The sequence below is a fragment of the Coenobita brevimanus genome, chromosome 7 (assembly GCF_032717465.1).
Source record: "Coenobita brevimanus isolate Jiangsu-jjx chromosome 7, ASM3271746v2, whole genome shotgun sequence".
Classification (NCBI taxonomy): Eukaryota; Metazoa; Arthropoda; class Malacostraca; order Decapoda; family Coenobitidae; genus Coenobita; species Coenobita brevimanus.
Window position 1 is genome coordinate 5,251,034 of NC_136960.1, and position 23,263 is coordinate 5,274,296.

At 37.8% G+C, this 23,263-nt stretch overlaps 1 protein-coding gene across 1 annotated transcript in view; it reads left to right on the forward strand.

The window, feature by feature from the left end:
• beta'COP (coatomer subunit beta') overlaps window positions 1-17,265 on the forward strand; it is a 40,905-nt gene extending 23,640 nt beyond the window's left edge. Inside the window, exons 14-20 of the mRNA XM_080275916.1 lie at window positions 324-480; window positions 2,512-2,707; window positions 2,881-3,007; window positions 4,684-4,857; window positions 6,804-7,244; window positions 14,707-14,810; window positions 16,831-17,265. Of these exons, the coding sequence (XP_080132042.1) occupies window positions 324-480; window positions 2,512-2,707; window positions 2,881-3,007; window positions 4,684-4,857; window positions 6,804-7,244; window positions 14,707-14,810; window positions 16,831-16,869 (1,238 nt within the window). The 3' untranslated portion in view covers window positions 16,870-17,265. The remainder of the gene's footprint in view (window positions 1-323; window positions 481-2,511; window positions 2,708-2,880; window positions 3,008-4,683; window positions 4,858-6,803; window positions 7,245-14,706; window positions 14,811-16,830) is intronic.
• Window positions 17,266-23,263: the final 5,998 nt, after the last annotated feature.

Here is a 23,263-nt window from a genome sequence, read left to right on the forward strand (position 1 = left end):
TTGTGTGAAGTTGAGACAGTGGGATATTAACTGGTCTATGTTTTCATTTTCTTTGTGAACATCTGGGGCCATTTGAACCAGATGTTTGACTGATTTTGTAGTTGTAGTATTGAAGGGAAGGATGCACCTTTTATTACATTCTTCATCACACTATCTGGTTGTGCTTGAAGGAAAGAAATTTCTTGATACATCCCAAATTGTAGTGCAGTATGCAGCTGTCATCATGACAGCATCCTTCTAATGACTGTGTGTCACGAGGAGTAGAAGATTACAGTGCTGTATAACCTGATAGACAATAAGCAGTATGTGTTCAATTTTAACAGGTAACGCGAGTCTCATACGTGAGGTGGGTGTTGAAGCAGAGGGCCAGGGTCGGAACAATGTAGCTTTCCTCTCACACTTCCTCACTGGCAACCTCCATGAATGTCTCAGTCTCCTTATCAAGACCAATAGGATCCCAGAGGCTGCTTTCTTTGCCAGGTATAATCTCCATCTTTCAAAGTAGTTGCTGCAATGTTTGAGTAAGTGATTCAGCCCCAGTATTGAAATGAGAATGGTGTATGAGTTCCCCATCATATATTTTTAATCCCCTGGTAGAGTTTTTAATTTTTTCAGACAGTTTACTCAGTTTAGAGGGGATTTTTCAGAATTCAGCCTCATTTCATCCCTAGTTGGGAAGCAAAGTCTTAATGATAATGACTGATGGTGATGAGAAGTTAGATATGGCCTTCACCACTAGGGCACTGTCCAGAGGTGGGTAATATACTGTCTGATTAAAGCTAGAGTCTAATAGAGAGAGAGGGGGAGGGAGAAAAAAAAAAAGACAGATAGAGAGAGAGGGGGGGGAAGAAGAAAAAGGAGAGGGAGAGAGAGAGAGAGAGGAGGGGGGAAGAAAAAATAAAGGACAGAAATGATTAGTTACAGTGTTTCCCTTTTGCCAAGAAAAATTTTCCTTGACCTGTAGAAAGAATAGGTTTATTTTACAGTTCTGTACTGTATTACAGTTACTTGCAGCCCTGTGCTCATTATTTTCTTTATTTTTTAAAATATAAAACTGTATAATTGTTTTAGTTTTCTATGTTATCACTGGAAATGATACACCTGTTATTAAATATATCCTCTATGGGTATATGTTTATTGATATGCAAAAACTGGACCTAGAAATGAACTTTCTAAGCCACTGTAGTGCTATAACTGATTGGTGTACAGTATTTTATTTTACCTGCTTTGCAACATTCAGCTTACAAATATGAAAGCAATATGCTAGTACTTTCTTTTTCTTGTAGAAATGCATTGTAGATGAGGAACAGAGTATGTACATCAAAGGGTTGATGAGAAATTGTTATAGATGGTAAAATCATATACAGTGAATGTGAATAGGGTAGTGAAATGGGGTATATACTCATTGTTAGGGATAGGAGTAAGCATGGAATGTCATCAGATAAGTTAATGGATAGTGTTAGTAAAAGTGTGGATAATCGAAGTAGGAAAATCAAGTGAATAAGTGCTGGCCCACATCACTGGCATGCTGTTGATAGTTCTTCTTCTGTAGTGTTCTCTTTCTCTCCTTGCTTTCTGGACCTTACCTCATTACATCCTTAGGTGGGAAAAAGAGGTCAAGATCATGATGAATTGATAAAGGATAAAAACGATCTCTCTCTCACAGTCATTATTAGGTAAATGTCATAGGGATCATTTGGCCGGTGAGGTGGTGCCAAGAATTTTAAGGTGGAACAGATGACTGAATGGATGTGTGGCGTATTTTATGGGGCAATCTGTTGGATAGTAGTCTAGCTTTTCTGCTTTCTTGTTTCTGTTTCAGGATCACTTCCAGCCCATGTATTTGTGAGAAAGAGGGACAATATGTTGATGATGATAATGATGGATGAGGTACTGTTAGTGTAGTGTTAGTAATAGGAGGGTCCGTATGATGATGATGATGATGTTGAATGAAGTGCTTGTTGTTAGTGAACCCCAATCTGTTTGGTTGGGCAGACCCATCACCGGCAAATAACTGCCCCAGTAGGGCTGTCCCATGCAATGAATCGATGTTTCCTTGTGGCTGACAGTGCCTCACTACATATTTTATTGAGACTTGTATACATATAACTCTTCAGTCTTCAAAGTATGTACCAAGCTGAGTAAAATTTGTACCAATAACTAGAACAAAAGAAAATTGTCAGAGTGTAAAAGGAGGTCGAAAATAATTCAGTTGATTTTAATATTTGATTTATGTCTGCCTACTTGTCTGCCACTTAACAAAGATATCTTAGTCATATCCATCCCTCACTTTCCACACTTCATATGTTCCCTTTACTTCAACCAGTGTATATAATCTGCCTTAAGCAGTGTGCTTTTGATAGTATGATGCATGAAAAATATGAGTTCTTGATGTGTTAAGGGATTTCACATGCTTTTGCAAGTACAGTACATCCTCATATTTAGTTAGATGTGTAATTTCTTTCTAAACCTCACACCCTGCTTTCTTTTCTCATTTTCTCTTGGCTGTAGAACATACCTGCCATCAGAAGTATCACGTGTGGTAGGGTTGTGGCGAAAGGCAGCAGGTGAGAAGATTGGTCAGAGTTTGGCAGACCCTGCACAGTATGACAACCTCTTCCCAGGATTTAAGGATGCACTCAAGACACAGCAGTATCTTGAATCACAGACCAAACCAATCCCTGCAGCTTCTTCCCCTTCTATTCCAGTATGTATTTAGATCCAACTGCTAACTAATATCAACAAGAAGAGACATGGTGAACACAAGTACCTTGTCCATATTGTAAGAATTAATTGAAAAGTTAAATGTGAAATCTCATCATTGTAGTCATTGTTATTTAAGTCTTTGTTTCCTTTTCTTCAGTTTTTGCTTTTCATTAGGGTAATCATGAGAGGGAGCCCCAAGAAGAGATGAGAGCTGCAGAGGCAGCTGGTACCTTTGTATATGTTGCACCTGAAGGAGATGAAGCAGAGTTTGTTGATGCACCACAGCAGCCCCCACCATCAGGTAAGCTTTGACTGATTATTGTAGTTTGCTGGTATTCCACCATCATGTTGAAAATCTGCTTCAGTCTTTGATGTGAATTTGGTTATGGGATTGGGGAGAAAATTATTAGTATCATTACATGTTTAAAGTTTATGTTTTGTTAATTATGTCTGAATTAATCGACCAGGTAGGCTCTGAAAACGTTTTACAGTATAGGCATTTATTTAGTGAAATGTAGGTGATACAGCTTGCAGGAAAGAACTGAGTACAGGTATTATAAAATTTTATTAATAATTTTGTGGTCACATGGTGGATTAACTGTACATTTATGACTGCTGTGCTTGCCTTTTTCTCCTGCTTACCTCATGGTGTGGGAAAATTGAATAGGACAGTAATAATTATGATGGCAGAGATTACTTGTAACAAGGTTACTTTTCTACTACAATTAGGAAAGCATATTTTTTGTCATCCTCTTGCTTTGCCTGTAGGAATGCATATGCTACAAAGCTTTTTGCATGTACATTTTCTTTTTTTCTGATTTTCTTTCTCAAGTATTTTTAATGTGATAGGTTTGGTCAGTGATACTGTTATCAAGTTGGTGTCTTCTTTGACAGTTTACCTAATGCTAATTATAGAAGGATGGACAAGGGAATTAAAAAAAATCCAGAGATGAAAACTGATGAGAAGTGCATACTGTTACTATGCTGTTCCGGGAAAGGACTGGTCAGCATGGAAGTGACAGAGGTATTGAGGGACATTTACCAGCTCCCACAGTCAGATATGAATCATGATTTTGAGTGAGGAAAAAATATGAAACCTCTGAACTGTTGAGGTGAATTCCCTAAGAGCAATACTTTTACTTTGGTGAAAAATTGTAAATGGAACAAGTAGGATCAGGTTCTATGGTTTATATTAGAATGTAGGCATGGAGGAAAAAGCAGAAGACATGCTTTGTGATGTGGAGTGGATAAAGAGAAAAACACTTTAGTTGGTATGATGACAGAATGCTGGAAAAAGACCACAGAGATGGAGGAAAGTATCCAAACAGCTATATAGGTCAGTTGGCAGTTTTCCCATAATTCAGTGTGGAGTATGTAGTAGTAATGGTAGCAGCCCCAGGTTCATCTGATACATGAACCCTGTGAACTGCCAGCAGGAATTGCCAACCTTCTGCAGCTCATCCTCCTCATTTCAGGGGATAGGGATGATATTGAAGGACTTAATAATGATTGGAGAGCTCCATTACTGGTACCCAGTTATATTGGTACCACCACATGAAGGTACCCCTCTCCAGCACCAGTTCAACATGGAATTAATTGCATTAAGGATGCTAAAAAAGCTGACTTAAAGCAAAAATCTTTGTGTATTGTATTTGGAAGTAAGAAAATGGACAGTGTAGTGAGGGGAATTCCTGCTACACTGGAGAAGGAAATTGAACAGTTAATTGGTGACAGAGGAATGGAGGAAGAATGATTTTATGGAGCAAAAGATTTTTAAAAGGATAGGGTAGCCTGGAGGCTAAGTTCTATGGAAGGGGCAAAGTGTTGGTAAGATAGATAAGATTGATACTGGTGTATTTTATTGACGTAAAAGATACCAGTTTTTTCTATCAGCCATTCATGCTGAATAGTAACTCATTGTTTTGTGTAGTATATACTATAGTAGTTTATTATAGCTTACTTCTCCAACTTCCTCAGGTGGTCAGAACTTTTCAGAAGATGCACCTTTCCTGTCTTCTGCCCCTCCTGACCTTGCTGCTGCTGCCCCTGTGCTATCCCCAAAACCATCTTCCCCCCAGCCGCCTACAGTGGTCACCTTCCCCTTCGACCCTCTTACGCCCACTCCTGCACCACAGCCTGCCCATGATACCAGTACGTTCTTGCTTCACACTTTGTTAATTTTCACCAACTTTTTTTTTTTTTTCCACCATGATATAGTATATAACGGAAAAGTAGACTAGGGAGATCTCCACAAAACCTCTTGTGGTTTGTGAATTTTATGATTTATGGAAATGCTGCTGATTAATTCTGTAAATAAGAGGATATTCTGTAATGGCTGATGGTGCTAAGTGTGGGGTGATACAACCTCAGTCTCATGTGTTGGTTGGTAGCTAATGGCTACTTTCTGCCCACCTGGCACTAGTCAGCCTAAACATGCTATTACAGCCAGAAGCAGGGTGTCTTCAACTCACCATTTTGCACGACTTAGGTCACCTTAAGTCCGTCAGTATATTTCATTTGGAAGTGGAATGATTGATACGTTGTGTATGGGTTTTGATTTTGTATGATGAGTATTTCTTTTGAAAATTTGAAGTGAAGAAGATTAGTTTTCAGCAGTGTGTGTCCCACAGAGACGGATAACACTTTATATTACACACAGTGATGGGATTGAGAAAAAAATGTAAATCATAAATGTAATTTATCTCCAAAAATTATTCCGATGTTCCACATTAATATATGTTTTGGTGCATTTACAAAATGTGGCAGTACATTCTTTGTTTGTTGTCATATGATAACCAGCAATTCTTTTTTCTGCAAAGACTCTCTCATTTGGAGGCACCCATCAGGAAGGGTGACTTCAAGCTACTTTCAATACTACTGACACATTAGAAGTGGTGACTCAAGGAATCTTCCCAAACTCAGAGAGCAGAGGAGATGGTGCATTGCTTTGTGTCTTCAGTTATTTTTCCTCATGAGGCAGGATGCCCTTCCTCTGGTGTCATTAATATCTTGTTTACTCAGTTGAGAGTGAATTTGGAGGCACCCGATTCAGTAAACCCTCCTTGAGGGAGTCATGTCCTTCACACTTCATATTGATTTTGGCCATGCACACATTTCCTGGTGGTAAGACCAGCATCACCAAATGGAACTGGAATATGTGCACATGAGCAGGGTTGTACAGTTAAGCAGACAAGACATTAATGATGCTGGGAAAAGGTCATCATGCCTTGTGCGGCATTACAGCTGTAGACAAAAAGTAGTGAATTGTATCCTCAGCTCTGAGTCTGGGTTGGTTTCACCCATCACCATTCCTAATGCCTGTGTAGCATCAAAGGTGGCTTGAGGCCTCTTCCCAAAGGGTGACTCTAAATGAAAGAGAGAAGAGTGATAAATGGATTTTATCCTTACAAAGTCCTGCTTTTCATTACATTGTAAACATCTGTGGGAAGCCCAAGAATTATTTTTTATGCAGGATTGTTTTGTTTGTACTGTACTTTCTTTTCCCCTAAGTTAATGAAACAACCTTTAGCAGTGCCTTTGTGTTTCACATGGAAAACAGACTAATAAACTGAACCTCCGTTACTGTATATAAAAAATTTCAAGAAATGAGAAGTGACGATGCTGGTTTTAGAATATAATAATCATATCCAATTTTATCCATAATGAATGGAGTTGTGTGTATGAAGTTCAGATGAAGTAGACCTTGCATATTTTTATTGTTAATGTGTGGTAGTGCATTCCCTTCTGTAGTTGTCTTCTCATCCATGTATTTGTTTGTACTGTATTGACTTTTAGGTCCTGTTTGCCCTACTATACAAAGATATTAGCTTATGTTGGTTTAGTTGTCTTCCTACTTTTCATAACATTATTCACACTGCTGTAATTATTTTGATTACCATTATCAAATGATTTATTTAATTGATTTATTTCACCATTAGATGCTTAATAATAGTAACTTGCATGATTTCACATTTCAACACCCTTGGCACATACAGTAATTGCAGCTCATGAATGGTAGTTCATATTCAATATGATCATGGTACAAGTGCCTAGTTTTTAAGGACCGACTACTGAACCTACCTGTACCTTGCTTTTAGTCAGTGAAGCAATCGTGAGAGGTGAAGATGCTGATATAAACAAGGTGGAGGAGAAACTATTTGGGAATGACATCCCTTCATTGGCGAAGGAGGATCCAGTACAATGTTTTGATTCATTTGTTGATGACAAGTCACTTAGCATTGAAAATAAAAGTGACAGCATACAAGCTTCGAGCTTTGACATAGATCCCTTTGAAGATGCTCAAGAAGATGAGGATGTTAGAGTTGGAATTCCACCAAGAGTTGACTTTCTGGAAGATGAGAGTAATTTTACTGTTGTATCGGAGAGCAAGATTGACACAGCGGAAGAAAAGCTGTTTGAAGATGAGAATCTAGTTGAAGGAGGAGCAGCAGCAACAGCAACAGCACGAAAATTAATATCCTGGGATGAGGACGATGTGGAAGACTGGGGCCTGGAGCAGATGAAAAATGAGTCGCTAGGTAATTTTTTGGTTGGTAAGGGGTAAGGGAGCATCTTGCCTTCTTTGTCAAGCACACGAGTCTCTTACTAAGAAATTTATGTAAATATCGCTTTTGAGTTAACCATTGAAGGACATTTATAATGCTAAGTAACATTAATATACTATTCATAAATTATTGCACGTTTTTATTCAGTGTTACTGATTACTGCTGTTTTGTCATATATAATTAGTTGATGATTTTTTCAAAGTATCAGTTATACTGTACTTTTGTAACTGTCAGAAACAAAGCATACCTCACAAAGTAACGAATGTTTTGGCTAAGTTGCATGATTATTGTAAACAAAGTTACTGACTCTTGTATGGAGTAGCAGTGGACTTTAAAAAGTAACTACTGGTTTAAGCTCATTTTTATACATTAACATCTTATTCTCATGAGCTTAGTATAGATTATATAAATAGCAGCAGCATCACTGAATAGTCAAAGATCAAGGGTTTCTTCGATTTGGCAGACGCACCTGAACTCCAGGATTATGTATGGCAACAAGCAAGAAAAAATTAGCTTCTCAGGTTTCCTTTTCAAGCTACTTCAAATTGGCCTGCACTCCGTGACAGTGCAGGCCAATTTGAAGTAGCCTGTAGTACGGTAGTCCCTCATTATAACAAACTAATTAGAGGGATGCTAGGTTCATTAAAGCTGAAAGTCCGTTAACTGCGAGGATCCCCCTCCCCCTCAGGTAGAAGTTCAGAAGAGTGCAATACAGTATCACATTCCAGTATAGAAAATTAACACTTTACCCATTTTACACTAACTTGGCTCATAGTTTTGCCCTTATGCTGCTTACTTCACATCCTTGTCATTATTTCTTTGTGGCTAGTGCAGAATTACCATAATCTCCTATTACACCTCAGGAGTCACAATGGGGAGAGGGCACTTTCAGTTCAGAAAGGCTGTATAATGTGCCAAATTTAATGACCATTGTTTGATGTAGTCGAAAAACAGTTTGGTGGGTTCAGAGGCGCTCAGAAGGGCCACGTGATGCACCCCATTAAATGACCATTGTTCAGTATAGCTTTGCCAAAATTTGCTGAGCTCTGAGGCAGTCATTAAATCCAAAATCTGTTATAGTGAGGTACGTTATAGCAAATGTCTGCTGTAATGAAATTTTGAAGGGTATGTAAAATCTTACAGGTACCTCCAGATGGTTTTATTCAGCTTAGGAGTAGCTTACCCTCTGTAGATTATCCTAAATAATCTGTTCAGCATATGGGAAACCTTATCTTGTGTATTTTGGCTGCCATCAGACAATTGTAGTGTATTCATTGTAGGAGTTTTTTCTTCCCATTAAACGTAAACCACGGAAACTTTTCAGTGTGCACTAAATAACAGTTACAACAGTAATTATAACTGACATATGTAGAAGTTTTTATTTTTATGCAAGGAAGGAGAAACCAACGGCCAGAAGCCCACAGGGTTGTTCCTTCCAAAAAAAAATAAAAACAGTAGTATGATAGTAAGTCAGTTTAGTATTTTTTCAATTGGATCATCATTATGGTGGTTATATAGAAAACTATCAATACAATCACTTTCACCATAAGACTATAACTTGTGAGTAAAACTGAAGAAGAGAAGATGATCCCAAATCTCTGATGGTTGATATAAGGGCTTGACATGTGTGTGACCAACACAGATGATACACTTGATGCTTGCGGGTAGTGCTGTATTACATATTTAGATCATCATACATCTAATACAGTATAGTCTAGGTTATAGCCATTGTTTCTTTTAACTGGCTTCAAGGAAAACAAGCCAGAAACTCTCATCAGGCATTCATAATCGAGAAGAGACACTTTTTCATTAAAATTATTTACTAACTGCATTGTATAATTAAGCATTACATCAGTCATTTCTACTGTAATTAGGTATAGTTATTGGCTGCAAGTAAAGTCCGGAGAAAACTGCTTGTACCTTTATGCTCAAAGAACCCTACTGGTGCATTAGACTTCTACCCAAGACGCCAGTGTACAGTAATTAGTATTGGCTCTAGTGAACCTACCATTGCTGGAACGCTTTTACCTTGTGCCAGTTATGAGTGGCTTGGTCTGTTTGCCTGCACTCATTATGACCTACATGCAGCTGCCCCATTTATTCCTGTCAGTACTTAAGAATCACTCACAGCAGCTGTAATTACATTACTTAATTTATACAAGAAGAAAAATTACTGTATTTGCATAATTATGACAAAAATGTACTGTTATAACTTTTGTCAGTTATGCATTTTTTTGTTTCTTATAACTTTTCATCTAGTCACTGGGCACATGCAGTACTGTACCTGTAATTTATTTGCCATACATTAACCAGACCACAAATACTCTAACTACACTTGAGATTTGCCCACTGTATGATACTGTTTTTGTAGTAAGTAGAATACTAACAAAATAACCTGCTTACTAACCAGTCTGTTGCTATAGCAGGAAGCATTTAGATTTTTAAAATGGTTTTATTCTATTAGTTATTGATCACAGAAGTTTGTAAGTAATCATATTATAAGGGGTTTTCATATCAAAAGCTCATAACATATAGATGAAAAATGTTTTTAACTGTATAAGACACTAATTAAATACCGAAACAAATAGATAGTCCTGAAGCTAAATTTGTTGCTTAGTACACAGTTTAGAATATGTTATATAGGGACATTTGTTTTACTTTTCATGGTCAGTGATATTCATGCTACTCTTTAACCTATTTTATTCATGAATATTTGTATAACAGTACAAACATCCAGTCCCACTCTACCCTAATGCCCTGAAGTTCAGTAACCATAGTCCAGATCATATAAGGGTAGAACAAACCTACATCCTGGGGGTATTTTATGTGATCAAACCGTCCTGTCAAACCATTGCTTATAAGGCACAACCGTCATCTCCAGTTTGAGTGTTCTTCGATTAGATCTGACTTCATAACTAATTTTATAAGAGTTCATTCAATATGTTGATGAATTTTTGTGGATAAAATATCTAATTATTTAAGGGGGGAAAAAAAAGGGAACTTTTCCCAGGAAAGGCAATTGAACAAAATAAGAGTGTTAGATCATATATCCATTTATTTTGAGGTGCTTTGATACATTAAATATAAAAGTAGAGGTCATGGGTAGGGAGAACAGTAAACCAAGGAGGACAGTTCCGTAGTAGTAGTTGCATACATGAAACTGATCATAATTTTGAAAATGATTAATGTTCATGTGCACCTGAAAAGTTTACAGATAAGATTAGGTACTTATGAGTAAAAAAAAAAAAAAAAAATTGGTAGCTATAATATTTAGCCTGTTTTCATGATTCATGAAGGTAATGAGCAAATCTGATGAGCATACCAGTACAGTATGTGAATTTGTTCTCCACAGTAATGTAGATCGAGCATAATTTTTAGGAGATATAAAATCTTCACGGTGATGGTAGACTGGCAATTCCAATTTAATGGTTGATTTTGTGATTGATTCTGTTTAATTATTACAACTATTGAAGTTGCTGTGTTTAATTGTCAGCAGTTACAATTTCCAAGTGTTTTATGACCACACACACACACACACACACACACATATATATATATATATATATATACTCAGAATAATTGGCAAAAGGAAGCCAAAGTTCCCTTCTGTCTATAATAATATCACTTTGCTATATACCATGTTAGAAATATATATCTGAGTCTGCAGTATTATACTGCAGTGATATTTTACTATAACTGACCAAAACTGTGAGTGTACTGTGTATGTTAAAAAAAAAAAAAAAAAAAAAAAAAAAAAAGTGGCCTTAAAACCATCTCAGACCTTTTCCAATAAAGAAAGGTTGTGGTATGTTCACTTAAAAGTTGTCCACAGAATGATCGGATTTTGTAAAGTGCAATTGAGCCGTTAAATGGGGTAGACCTACGTTGCTGATAAATTGCTGGGCATTCAGTATCGTTTATTTACAGCCAAAAATGTAATGCAAATATTGATAATTGAGTGCAGGGCTAGACATCATCATCAATAATTTTACATTATCTGTAAATTTGCATACGTTGACAGATTTATTAATATCATTGGTGTATATATAGCCATTTCATCAGTGTCAGGTTATTCAACTGTGCTGAAGTAGTGACTTACCATGCTCACCTAGGATTTATAATTTTTTTTTAATGGCAGGGTACAGGGTGAAATGGAGACAGATTGTTTGTGGCCATCCCTGATGGGATTAAGGCATCTGGTTGTAGATAGATAAATAGACACCATATTTGATTACCATTCACCTTGTTCTTTAAGCACAGCAGAAATGAAGTTTGAAGTGTTGATTGTGTGATGGTGATAGAGTATATAACTAAATGGCTTTTTTATGGTGATGGTGCATGTTTGGGTCTTGTGATATTTCCCTTTTACTTTTTACCACATAGAAGCACTTATCAGCGCTAGTAAAATGATTAAAGATAATGTTTTTTACCTCTTTGAATTCATATCTGATATGAAATTCAGTGCTTTTCTGGGACTTGATTATTCTTTTAGGCTCATTGTAATTAAACCTTAATACAATATTTTGCAAATTTGAAAGATAATTAGACTAAGTAAAACAGCCTAGATGATGGAATGAAGATGGAGCTTAATTTTTTGACCTGCTGTAGAGTTTACTATGTTATGATATATTCCCAGTTAGTGACCCATGACATGCCCAACATTCCCTTAATATAATGAGCATGGAAGTGAAAAAGTTACTACATGACAGTATTGTGATACCAACTCTAACGTATAGAAGTGAAGCTTGGACATTGTTGGAAGGACACAAGTCAAGAGTGAGAGCAGTGGAAATGAGTTATTTAAGAGGAGCCTGTGGAGTCACGTGGAGAGACAGGCTGACGAATGAGGATATAAAGGAGCGTTGTGGTGTTGATGTGGATGTGATAGGAAGTGTTATGAGGAACACACTGAGGTGGTTTGGTCATGTGGAGAGGATGGAGGGTGAAAGACTGACGAAGAGAGTGTATGTGAGTGAGGTGGAGGGGGGAAGAGGGAGGGGGAGGCTGAGGATGAGATGGAGGGATGGGGTGGAGAGGTATATGAGAGAGGGGGGTGTGAGTCGGGAGCAGGGCAGTGAAATGGCGGGGGACAGGGCGACTTGGAGGCGATTTGTTTGTGGCCACCCCAAACGGGATTGAGGCGTCTGGCAATAGATAGATAGATAGTCACCATTTCAAGTTTAATGAACTTTACCATATTATAGTGGCTTCATTCTCCCCACCATCTCCATGCTCATACACTGCAGTAAGGTATCTTGTATTTAGCAGGCAGACTCTGTTGCCGTTAGTGTGAGGAAATTTACAATGTGGGAACAATACTGTATATCCAGCTTGGAGCCTGCTTTGTAAAATGTCTCCATCTCTGTTGGTTTAGGTCATCATCATCATCATTGGTTTAGGTACATTAATATATTTTACATTGGTAAATGCCAAGCTGTTTTACTCAGCCAAAGGACAACTCTCCCACTGAAAGGAGCAATATGTGGTTCAGTACTAGGTGATCTTATTAACTAGGATAAATCCGGAACATCTTCCACTTAAAAGATAAATGCATACATTTGGGGGAGGTGTTCTAATAAGCTTCGTTAACATCAGTGGTTAATGATGAAACCTAGACCCTCCAGTCCTCCCTTGCCCAATTTTTACTAGTCTTAGTGTAGCAATGTGATTATATTTTATGTCAGGCTTTGTTTACATCTCTTGTTTTGTGAATTTTTATATGCTGATATGCAAACTGGATATGACTTTTTAATTTTTTTTTTCTTTCTTTGCCTTTTAATATAGGTAATTTGATCTTGTGTCCGTCAAAGCTCCATTATGACGTGTGTTGTGACACTCTTTTGTTGCCAGCACCACTGTTTCTTACACTGTGTTTTACTAGTATTTAGGTATTTGCTGTTATGTTGTAGTATTCAAGTAGCAAGTTGTTTAATGCATGCTATCTTTAGTTTAATTTGTCTTGTGGGAACAGTGCTTTTTTTTTAGAGTAAGTTTTCCACAGCCTTGACTCTATAGTTCACTGTCTTATCCATTGATTATTCCACATAGTCTCATAACTGTATGTTCTTTTGAACCTCACTTACTGCATTCATTCTTGTCAATTTTGTAGCTGGGTATCTTATCTTTCTAATAAATTTTCATCACATTCTACACTTTATGATATCACCAACATTATTTAAAATATTATAATTTTCTGCTTTAGCTACCTGTTTACAAACATAACATAACCTATCCAATTCATGCCTCAAAACAGTTCAATTTCTCTATCTCCATCTCATGACCCATACTCTTCCCCGAAGTTTCTCCATGAGACACTGCTTGTTTCTCATCCCTTCAGTCTTTTCACCTTCAACTGTTCTATTGTTCTCTTCACCCACTTTTCCCCTTGTAATGTTCCTTATCTTGCTCATATTCACCCTACACATTCCATTGTTTCCAGTCTTATCTTTTTTGCCTTGCCTTCTCCTTAACCCTCTTCTTTTCCCTTGGCTTCAGTCACCATCACCACCTATTTCTTTATGACTTTCTCCTCTACTTACACTTTTCACAATGAACCTTGGTTTTTCCATGATCCTGAATTTTTGCAGTAACCTCCAAAATTTGCCATTATCCTCAGTTTTTAACATGACCACTTTTATCTTTTTCTCTGACTGAAATATTCTATCGTGACGATGCAGGTTAAAACTTTTCTCCATACTTTACCATAGCATCCAGCATCGAACTTTTGCCATGAGCCCCAGTTTACCATAGCCCAGAATTTTACCGTGACTCCTTACTTTAATGATGATCCCCCCTACAGGAACTATGACTACCTATTCTAACTGTGAACTCTGTATATTACTGTAACCTGAGAGTTTTTACCCTGAGCCTTTTCTTCACATCCTTGTCCCTTCACCTCCTCCCCTTTGTATCCCTCCCTCATTCCTCCTCTTCCTCCCCACCCCATTCACTTCTATTATCCCCATCTCATTCACCCCTTCCTTGCACCCCTCTTTCTTCATTCATCACTCCCTTTCCCTATATCTGCTTTTCTTTATTCCGTTTATCTGCTTATTCCCCTTAATTGCCATCCTTTTCACCCCATCCCCTCAATTCCTGGTCGCTTTCACTCCCACCCTCCTTTTTTCTTCTACCCCTTCCCCCTCATTCCCTTTGCGTTTACCTCCATTCACTTTACTCTCCCTTTCCCCTTCATCCCTTGATATTCCTCATGGTATCGTAATATTAATTTTGATCTGTGGTATTCCCTTTGAATTATATTTGCTGACCACTTAGTAATCATCTTGACTCCCTGATGTTCCACTGGATTCCCTAACTTTCCTGTTGGCTTTCTAATGTCCATTTTGAAACCTGTATCATCTTTCATCTTTCTCCCTGATGCATTATATGTCCCTTCATATTTGACTGACGCACTAACCTGTGGTTATGGCAGTAGGTGGTGGTGGGGCAGGACGTGTAGCCATGGACCAGGCACAACTGGAGAGAGAGCTGGAGCTGGATCTTGAAAAAGTCAGGATTGAGGACAATATGGACCCGAATGTGAGTAGCACGTAGAATTTCTAAACCTTAACCATGATTTGCAGATCAGGTGGTAAATACTGCAAGTATATATACACTGAACTTTTGCACGCATAAATTACTAGATGTATTTTGATATAAGAAAAAATGAAGGTACTGATTGTAACTTATGCTTCTTATTGTTGTTAGATATCCATATGATATTTTCTGACTGTGCAGTCCTGCTTCACAAAAGTACAGTAGTTGACCGACTTGAGTGAACCAAAAGTCCAACATATCTGAGATGGACTGTTGTTTTAGTTGTATGAATGATGGATAGAGTGATGCTATGTGGTGTATGATGTGTGAATCTTTTATTAGTATATATAGCTCACCAATGCTATAATGTTATTTTGTGTGCTGGTAACCTAGTAGAGAAGGATGATTGCCTACTGTCATCTTAAAAGGCGAGTTTTTTTCTCAGAGGGGGTAGTTTCTGTAGAATGAATTCCTGGAGGAAGTTTAGAAGTATTTCACATAGTTTGCTGATGATTGCGATGCTGGAAAAAGGGTTGTTTCTACCTCCTTGACCATTAACTAGTGGCTGTCCTGTTTACTCTCTTGGCCAGCACATGAGTTATGTATTGTGGAGGGATGATTGTGGTTTGCTGCAGAGACCTGATGGTTGGTGTAATCATTCTTACACCTTGTGTTGAAAAATTTGATTGAGATTTACTGAATCTTCAGTCACTCCAATTAGAGGCTTTCAGCTAGAGAGAAACCTCTTCTTGGTTTGGGAGATCCTGTTTGGTGTTGAAATTTATTTTTGCAATATATATATATTTTTTTATTATTATTATTATTTTTTTTAATAGAAAGTCTGTTGAAGCTTTTGGAAAGTACCCTTACCACAGGGGATTGCAGTTCTCCATAGTTTCTCAGCAGTATTCCATAACTCAAGTGTGCACTGCAATTGTCAGCAATCTTATACTGTTTAATTGCATTTGTAGAGTGAAGAACAGTTGTCATCTTTCTCTAACACTTTGCCAGGCCTGTGCTGTTATGGCTGTATGTACAGGCATTTGTATTTTGGCATACCTGTTTGACCTGCAGGGGTGGCACTGTGTCAGAAAAAGTTCATCATTACACTTACATTACTAAATGGCATACTGTTTCATGCCATTGTGTGCAGTTTACCAAAATTATGGTGCAAAGCATAGTAGAATCATTTGCTCATGATATCTGATAATAGAAATGAGGAATGGATGTGTTATGCTAAAGCATTATTGGGTTATTTTGTTTTACATATCTTAGTTCATCTTATTGGCCATAATTGCTAACAGTTTGATTTTTTAGTATTAGTAGAGACAAACATTGATTCAGTGACTTTAGTCAGGAAATTTAGGTGGTTCCTTTTTGTATCATCAACCTTACAAAACATACAGTACATTACTTGTGTTCTGTCTGATGCTGTTATGACATTTTAATAGAAAGACAGTGGGTTGTAGTAGAACATTTTTTCCCCATATTGACAAATGAGGATGTGAAGGAGCGTTGTGGTGTGGATGCGGATGTGATAGGAAGCATTAGGAGAAACACATTGAGGTGGTTTGGCCATGTGGAAAGGATGGAGAGCGAGAGACTGATGAGGAGAGTGTATGTGAGTGAGGTGGAGGGGGAGAGAGGGAGGAGAAGGCCAAGGATGAGATGGAGGGATGGAGTGGAGAGGTATATGAGAGGGGGGGGGGGTGAATTGGGAGCAGGGCAGTGAAATGGCGGAGGACAGGGTGATGTGGAGGCGATTTGTTTGTGGCCACCCTGTATAAGGGATTAAGGCGTCTGGCAATAGATAGATAGATAGATGTAGTACTTGTTTCTCATTTTATTGTCAGTAACCTGCTGTGATAATGTTTTAATGATGAATGTATTGGAGAGCTTTGATGGAATAAATTATATTTTCATTCATTCATTATAATGTCTCTTACTTGACCAGCCTGATTTATCATTAAACTTATCACCTAATGTAGTTTATTTATGGTGTGTTTTTTTATCTTATTCACAGGACATCAATGTGGATGAAGAAGAATTGCTAGCCGACTGAGCAGCTCGACTTAAGATGGAACATAGAATGCTTGTATATTTTTTTTATGAAGCTTTCATCAAGGAAAGGATCTAATGTACAGTATATTGAAACAATGTAGTATTTAGTTGTTGTGATTTGTTTTCCCATATATTTATACTGTAATTTCAATAAGGAAAGTAATTTGTTATTGGTTTGATGTCAGAGGTAATATTTGGGCTGTTGAGAGAGAGGGATTCGTTGATGGTAGTTGATAATATTTAGGGCTTATTTGCAAAATTTATGCTGTATAGAACTGTAGTGTCAGAATTTAAAGAGCATAAACCACATGTCGATAAAATTTCATTCATAATGATACCTAGCAGCAGAAGTAGATGCCTTATGTCATTTTTATCGTTTGGACTTATTTATGTAAAATAACAGACACAAATTTCATTCCATGGAAGTCTTTTGTACACAGATTATTAAAATGACTCTACCAACCATTAGATTTTTACTTGTACTTCTTGTTTATGATTTTATTTGAAGGAATTAGAGATTTGTATGTGTACACAGGTGCAGTATTGAACTTCATTACAGACTTAAAGACTGTTTGAGATAATGTAGGTAAGTTGCAGTTAATACCCATCAAAGGAAATGCCATTTGTCTACAATGTTTCTTGTTGTTATATTCATGTCCACGATACACTGATTTTATTTGATTTAGGTATGTACAATAGGGCCCTGCAACTAATGTTTTTTTGACTAGAGATTTCAAGTCTAGTGATAGGACAGAAATTGTCTTCAGCTTCATAACTAGCGACAAAAACCTCGAAACTAGCGACTCCTCGGCAGTCGTCATTTAGCGAGCGAGTCTTGTCTAGTGAGCGAGCTGCACCTAGCGAGCGAGTCATATGGCGTGTTTCTATTCACTGTTGTCCTGCCTATTGCTACGCTAGTGCGACCTTACTGTTTTTTTTTTTTGTTTTTTTTCCCCTGGCTACCTCCATTGTTCACTGTTTTTGCTAGCTTCATGGCTTCTGTGGCTGGTGGTGGAAATGGTGGTGAACACTTACTCCCAGTAAGCATGCGCACTTCCAACTCCGAACTTTTTCTTTCAATAATCTGCCTTCTGTGCATTTAATGGTGACTTTTTGTTGCTTTGTCCTATTAATTATAATAAGTATATAAAAATGTGACTGTTTAGTGGATAAAAGTAGACAGAAATGGAAAAATAGTCGAACTTTCTAAATCTTAGTCTATTTTTATTTTTCGTTATACAGTATAAAGTTTGCCTCCAAACCAGCGGTTTCATGACCAGCAATGTTTCATCAGTCTCTTAAGATCGTTAGTTGCGAGGCCCTACTGTACTGTAGTTGCTGATGTTTGCTGAGTTTAACAAATACAGAATTTGAGAGTAGTAACTTTAGAAAAGCATTATTACCATATTTTTTTACAAGTTTCATCCTGTAGGGGGCATAAATTGTCTGTCATTAGCCAGAATGAAATATTCAGTATGTCCATGACAGAGAAATTATTAATAATAGCAAACATGTCATCACCATCATAAAAGATGTCAAAACTGTAATTGGATATTTGGTCAAAATTAAGGGGAAAAGGATGATGCTAATTAAGAGTAAAGAATGATCACCAGAAAGTGTGTCTGGTGTAAGTTTCTACTTGAAGACCAGCAAATGTGGTATATAACTGACATCATTCATGAATATATGATATGAATAGATTATTACCCTACAGTACTCATTGTGCTGTTTTGTTATTTACTGGTTAAATAAATTGTTGAATGTTGTTGCTTCATGGGCTGCATACGTAAGAGTAGATGGATGTCTAAGTGGGTAATTTAGAAATACTTTTTAAGGAAGACCAGGCATACTGAAGCAATAGAGGTGGCAGGTAATCAACAATGTACTTGTGGCATGGCATAAAACCATCCAGACTTTTGAGCTGGAGAGCCAGATCACTTCCATGTTACTCCCTGATGAAACTGCAGAGGGCTGTCTGTGTGGTAAGCAGCTATCAGGTAGCTCAAGTCACCCGAAACACTGAACCCTACAAGTAAGGAGAGGGTTGTATGCTTCCTGGGAACCTGGTGTATGGTTCTCATCTTTTATGATAAGATTTCAGAAAAAACTTTCCTCCAGAACAGCCTCATTCCATCGAACTTGACCTGACTGGAGCTGTCTCCCTTTGTTTCCACTGCTTTCCACCATGCACTCACTGCTTCCCCTCTGAGTTTTAGACTTCGAAGGTGGGCCTGAGTTTTGAAATACAGTACTGTACTGTAGTATACCATACTCAGATCAACCTAAATTAGCCATAAATGCATGAGGAGCAACTCCTTGTTTTTTATTCCCCATTCTTTCCAGCTGCTTCAGATTCTCCCACAACATGGCAGCATTGTTCATCATGGTGGTGTACAGTGGTACACGATGCAGAATTTTGGCTCCTTTCCACATCTGGAGTAAACCCTCTGTTGTTCAGAATCGGATCCCTTTCCTGCTGCTCTGAGCCATGTTCCTTGTGTCACCTTTTTCCGCTTCACCACCGACTCCTTCTTTGATGAAGCTGGTCTTTGACATAAGGGCCAGGCTTGGCATATGTCTGATGAAAACAGAACCGTTGCAAAGCTTGACAAGCAGCAACATGGTCACACGAGTGGCCCTGGGCCAGTAAGGCAGGAGATTATGCACCTGTTTTATGATATGGCACCAAGGGAAAACACACACACACACACACATTTATGTAGGTACTAATACATCCTCATGCAGCTTCCGTAGGATACTCATTTTTATGCTCCATATCAAGACCTGTAGTACCAACCACTTTTCTGCCTTCAGTTAATCTAGCTTCCATGTCCTTTTTGTGCTTTCCTTTCTCCACTTGCCAGAATGTAATGTGAGATTTTTTGTGAAGGAACACTGCCTTGCTGCAGTGAAAAAGCTTGCCTATCAAGCAGTCTGTGGAGATATACTGTACTAGTTAAGTCCAACCACACTGGACAGGGTCGCTGTCAAGGAAGCATGGAAACAGTGTTCCCCTTGCAGTCATTATGTCTTCGGCTCTGCAAAATACCATCTCGACCCGCCAACCAGTCATACCAATGTGTTAAATCATCATTTCATGGCCTCTGGTCACCAACAGTACAGCAAGAACTGTTCAAACTATCTATGTTATCATTTGGTTGCCTTTAGAAACTGAATCTTGGAACATAATGTCCTGAACTGGCAAACGAAACTTGCAAACATGGATAGCCAGGTGAGACATTCAAAGAAATTGTCACAATTATTGCGTCTGTAGAATAGGCTACAATTATAATTAAGTCATCACCAGGAACTTAGCAACTCTTCCCATTTCTTTACTTATTTGTTTAGAATTAAGCTTAAAATGTTACAATTACGGCATTTTTGCATACACCTGACAAACCCTTTACGTAAGGAAATTTACCTTGAAGGCAGGATTTTGAGAGGTAAGAAATTGTTGTGGGGGTTATGCACATAACAAAATGTGTAATGATAGTCAAATGGACTTTGGAAGAGAACTTCTTTGCCTCAAAACATATTTCAATGTTTAAATATGGGTCGCTCAATTGCCGCCAATTTATCGCGCCACTACCAACGGATATTATAGACGAATGAATTTGTGTGTTCAAGCCGTCTTTATAAACAAAAGCGCATCGGTTTGTAATACTGAGTCTCTTTATTGTGCTTGCATCCTTTTCTTCTTCTGAAAGGAGCATCGATTTGTTTGATTGCAACACCATATAAATAATCATCTTTACGTCTATTCATTTGTGATGCGTCATTTTCAAATTGTCGCGGCGTTAAATGCACGTTCTATTTTTCTATCACAGATTATCCGTTGTTGTAGAAGACAAAAACCGACTGAACCCAATCGTTCGTACTCATAATGTAATCAAGAAGACCACCAAGTGTGAAATGTGTGATCGGGAAGTGAAATTAAGTGATAATGACAGTTTCGGTGAACACTCAAGTTTCTCCTGCAATCGAAAACGCCGTAAGGTAAGCCACTAGGATGTGTTATTAGCTTTTGGTGATTTCCAACAGATATAATTTTGCCTATTATAATAAATTCTTTGGGCCTTGATCATAATTACGAAATTTCAATTGCCGATATTCTGAGTACTAACCCGGCAATTGCCTGTTTTGATATACTTATCAAATGGTCCTGATTAGTGCTCAAAACTGAGATCTGAATTATTAGGGTCTTAGCTGTGTCTACACATGTTATACCAGAATGCACGAGGCAAATTCGAGAATACAGCGCACTCTTTTGCCTGTAATCTATAGCCTATAGCCTGTAGTTCTTTTACCCTAACTTGTCCCATGTATATATATATATATATATATATATATATATATATATATATATATATATATATATATATATATATATATATATATATATATATATATATATATATTATATGAGAGAGAGAGTAGCTTATTTCACGTAGCTCAAGAAGAGTGCTACGGCTCTACGTCCTTCCCTCATTACTTCTTTGTGACTGTCATCATATTCTGGTAACTGTATTACAACTCAGCTTTCAAGATGGAGAGATGACAATTTTAGGCCAAGTTATAGTAAAAGCAGTATAGTTACCGTCGGATAGTCAGCGTAATACCCCCGCAATAAAAGCTTCATTGTACGCCTTTTCTGATATGGCACAGATTACAATTGATGATATACTGTTTATATTCCTAGGCATCAGCGACAACTAATTTAGTAGTGCTGCATAACATTTTTTTTTTTTTTTTTATGTTGACTTGATTTCTCGAATCCCAAATTAACCCATTGGTGCCTAGCTTCCAATATAATGGACAGAACTGGACATTTTCAATATTTAATAAAGAAGGGAACGCCGGGGTAGGGACTTATAGCTTCGCGACTATGAGCCGATAGACGGAGGGCGGTACGCTTAGCACCTGTCCAGCAAAATCCCTTTCACAGGAACTCTGACCACTAATGGGTTAACCCATCCGTTACTCTACATGGACAGATGCCTATATAGCCACTTCATTTACATCAAATGGAACTGGTCCACACAATGACTATTAAGTCGTGCTTGCTTGAAATGCGTTGGGTCAAAATTATGAGTTAGGAATGAATCTCCTTGGTAACGGTTTCTAGTCAGATTTACTCTCCAATATGACTACACTTGACCATCAACTGAACTGGGAGGTGTTAGGGATGTCAGTAGTGTCGGTGGAAAACAAACCGGCTATAGTCTATGTTCTCATCAGTTTGTAATTTTGTGTGGCAAAGTACTTGGCACCACTGTAAGAGTATTATTTTTGCCTTAAAAAACTTGTTCAGGTATTAAAGCTATACATAACTAATATCAGAGTTGTCATATACTTGTAGCCACCCGCCTGTACCAAAGAAACAGGCATGGGTGTTACGTTTGTGGAAATAGGTAATGATATGCTCAATGGATACACTTAATTTGTTTTTATAGTGAACCATTATAATATATCCTGCAAACTTGTTAAGCATTTCTGTCTTCATATTTTGCCGTCACAGTGAAGTTCTGTATATTACCAAGGAATATGAAATTTAAAGCATACCGGTTAAGAGTAGGATCTGGGTTCATATTCTCGTTTACACTGAGGGATTCACAACGCCTCTTCTTTAGCGTTTTGTTATGCATATTACACTTTAGTATGCTGGGGAGGTGGGGGCATAGGCCTAGTGGTGTAACATATAAAAATAGCTGGAGTTTCAAACAGCGAAGGGAAAGTGCTTTTGGATTGGCCTGGCACCCCAGGCGCACGGGTTAAGTTATAACATTCTAAATAAAGTGCTGAGGAAAAGGTCTTAAGAATCTCCAAAAGCGGCAGAGGTGAAAAACCCTTGCCTTCGAATATTGTCACCACTATTGCTACCAATTTGAAGTGAGGGGGAATGAGGAGCTGGGAGAGGAGGGGGGTATTTAGAAAAAAACCGTGTTCTAGGTAGTATCGGAGGCTTCGTATCACGCCTTCCTAAGCGATTTGTTGTGCATATTACAAGTGAATAGTCTCGTTATGCCACTAATGTCGTTTTGATATCAGCAGTTTACATCGACAACATACTAATTAGATGATAGTGAGGTGTCATGTTCAGAGTATATTCCTATAGAAAGGTGTTACGAAATTTCCCTTTTGTCTGCAGGCGTCACACAACCGCGGGAACATCATTTGAATATAATCGCCTGGTGACTGAAAAATGAAGAGTTATCTTCCTAGTTCCTTCTGAAGAAAATGTACAAGTGGGAAAATACAGTTAAAACCTTCTAGTGTATGTTTCAGACTTCTATTTTTCGCTATGTATTTCGTAACTCTTTGGGAAGATAAAGTTGTGTTTGTCATTATGAGGTATATACTATATGTTTCCTGACACGACCATCATCACTGAGTCC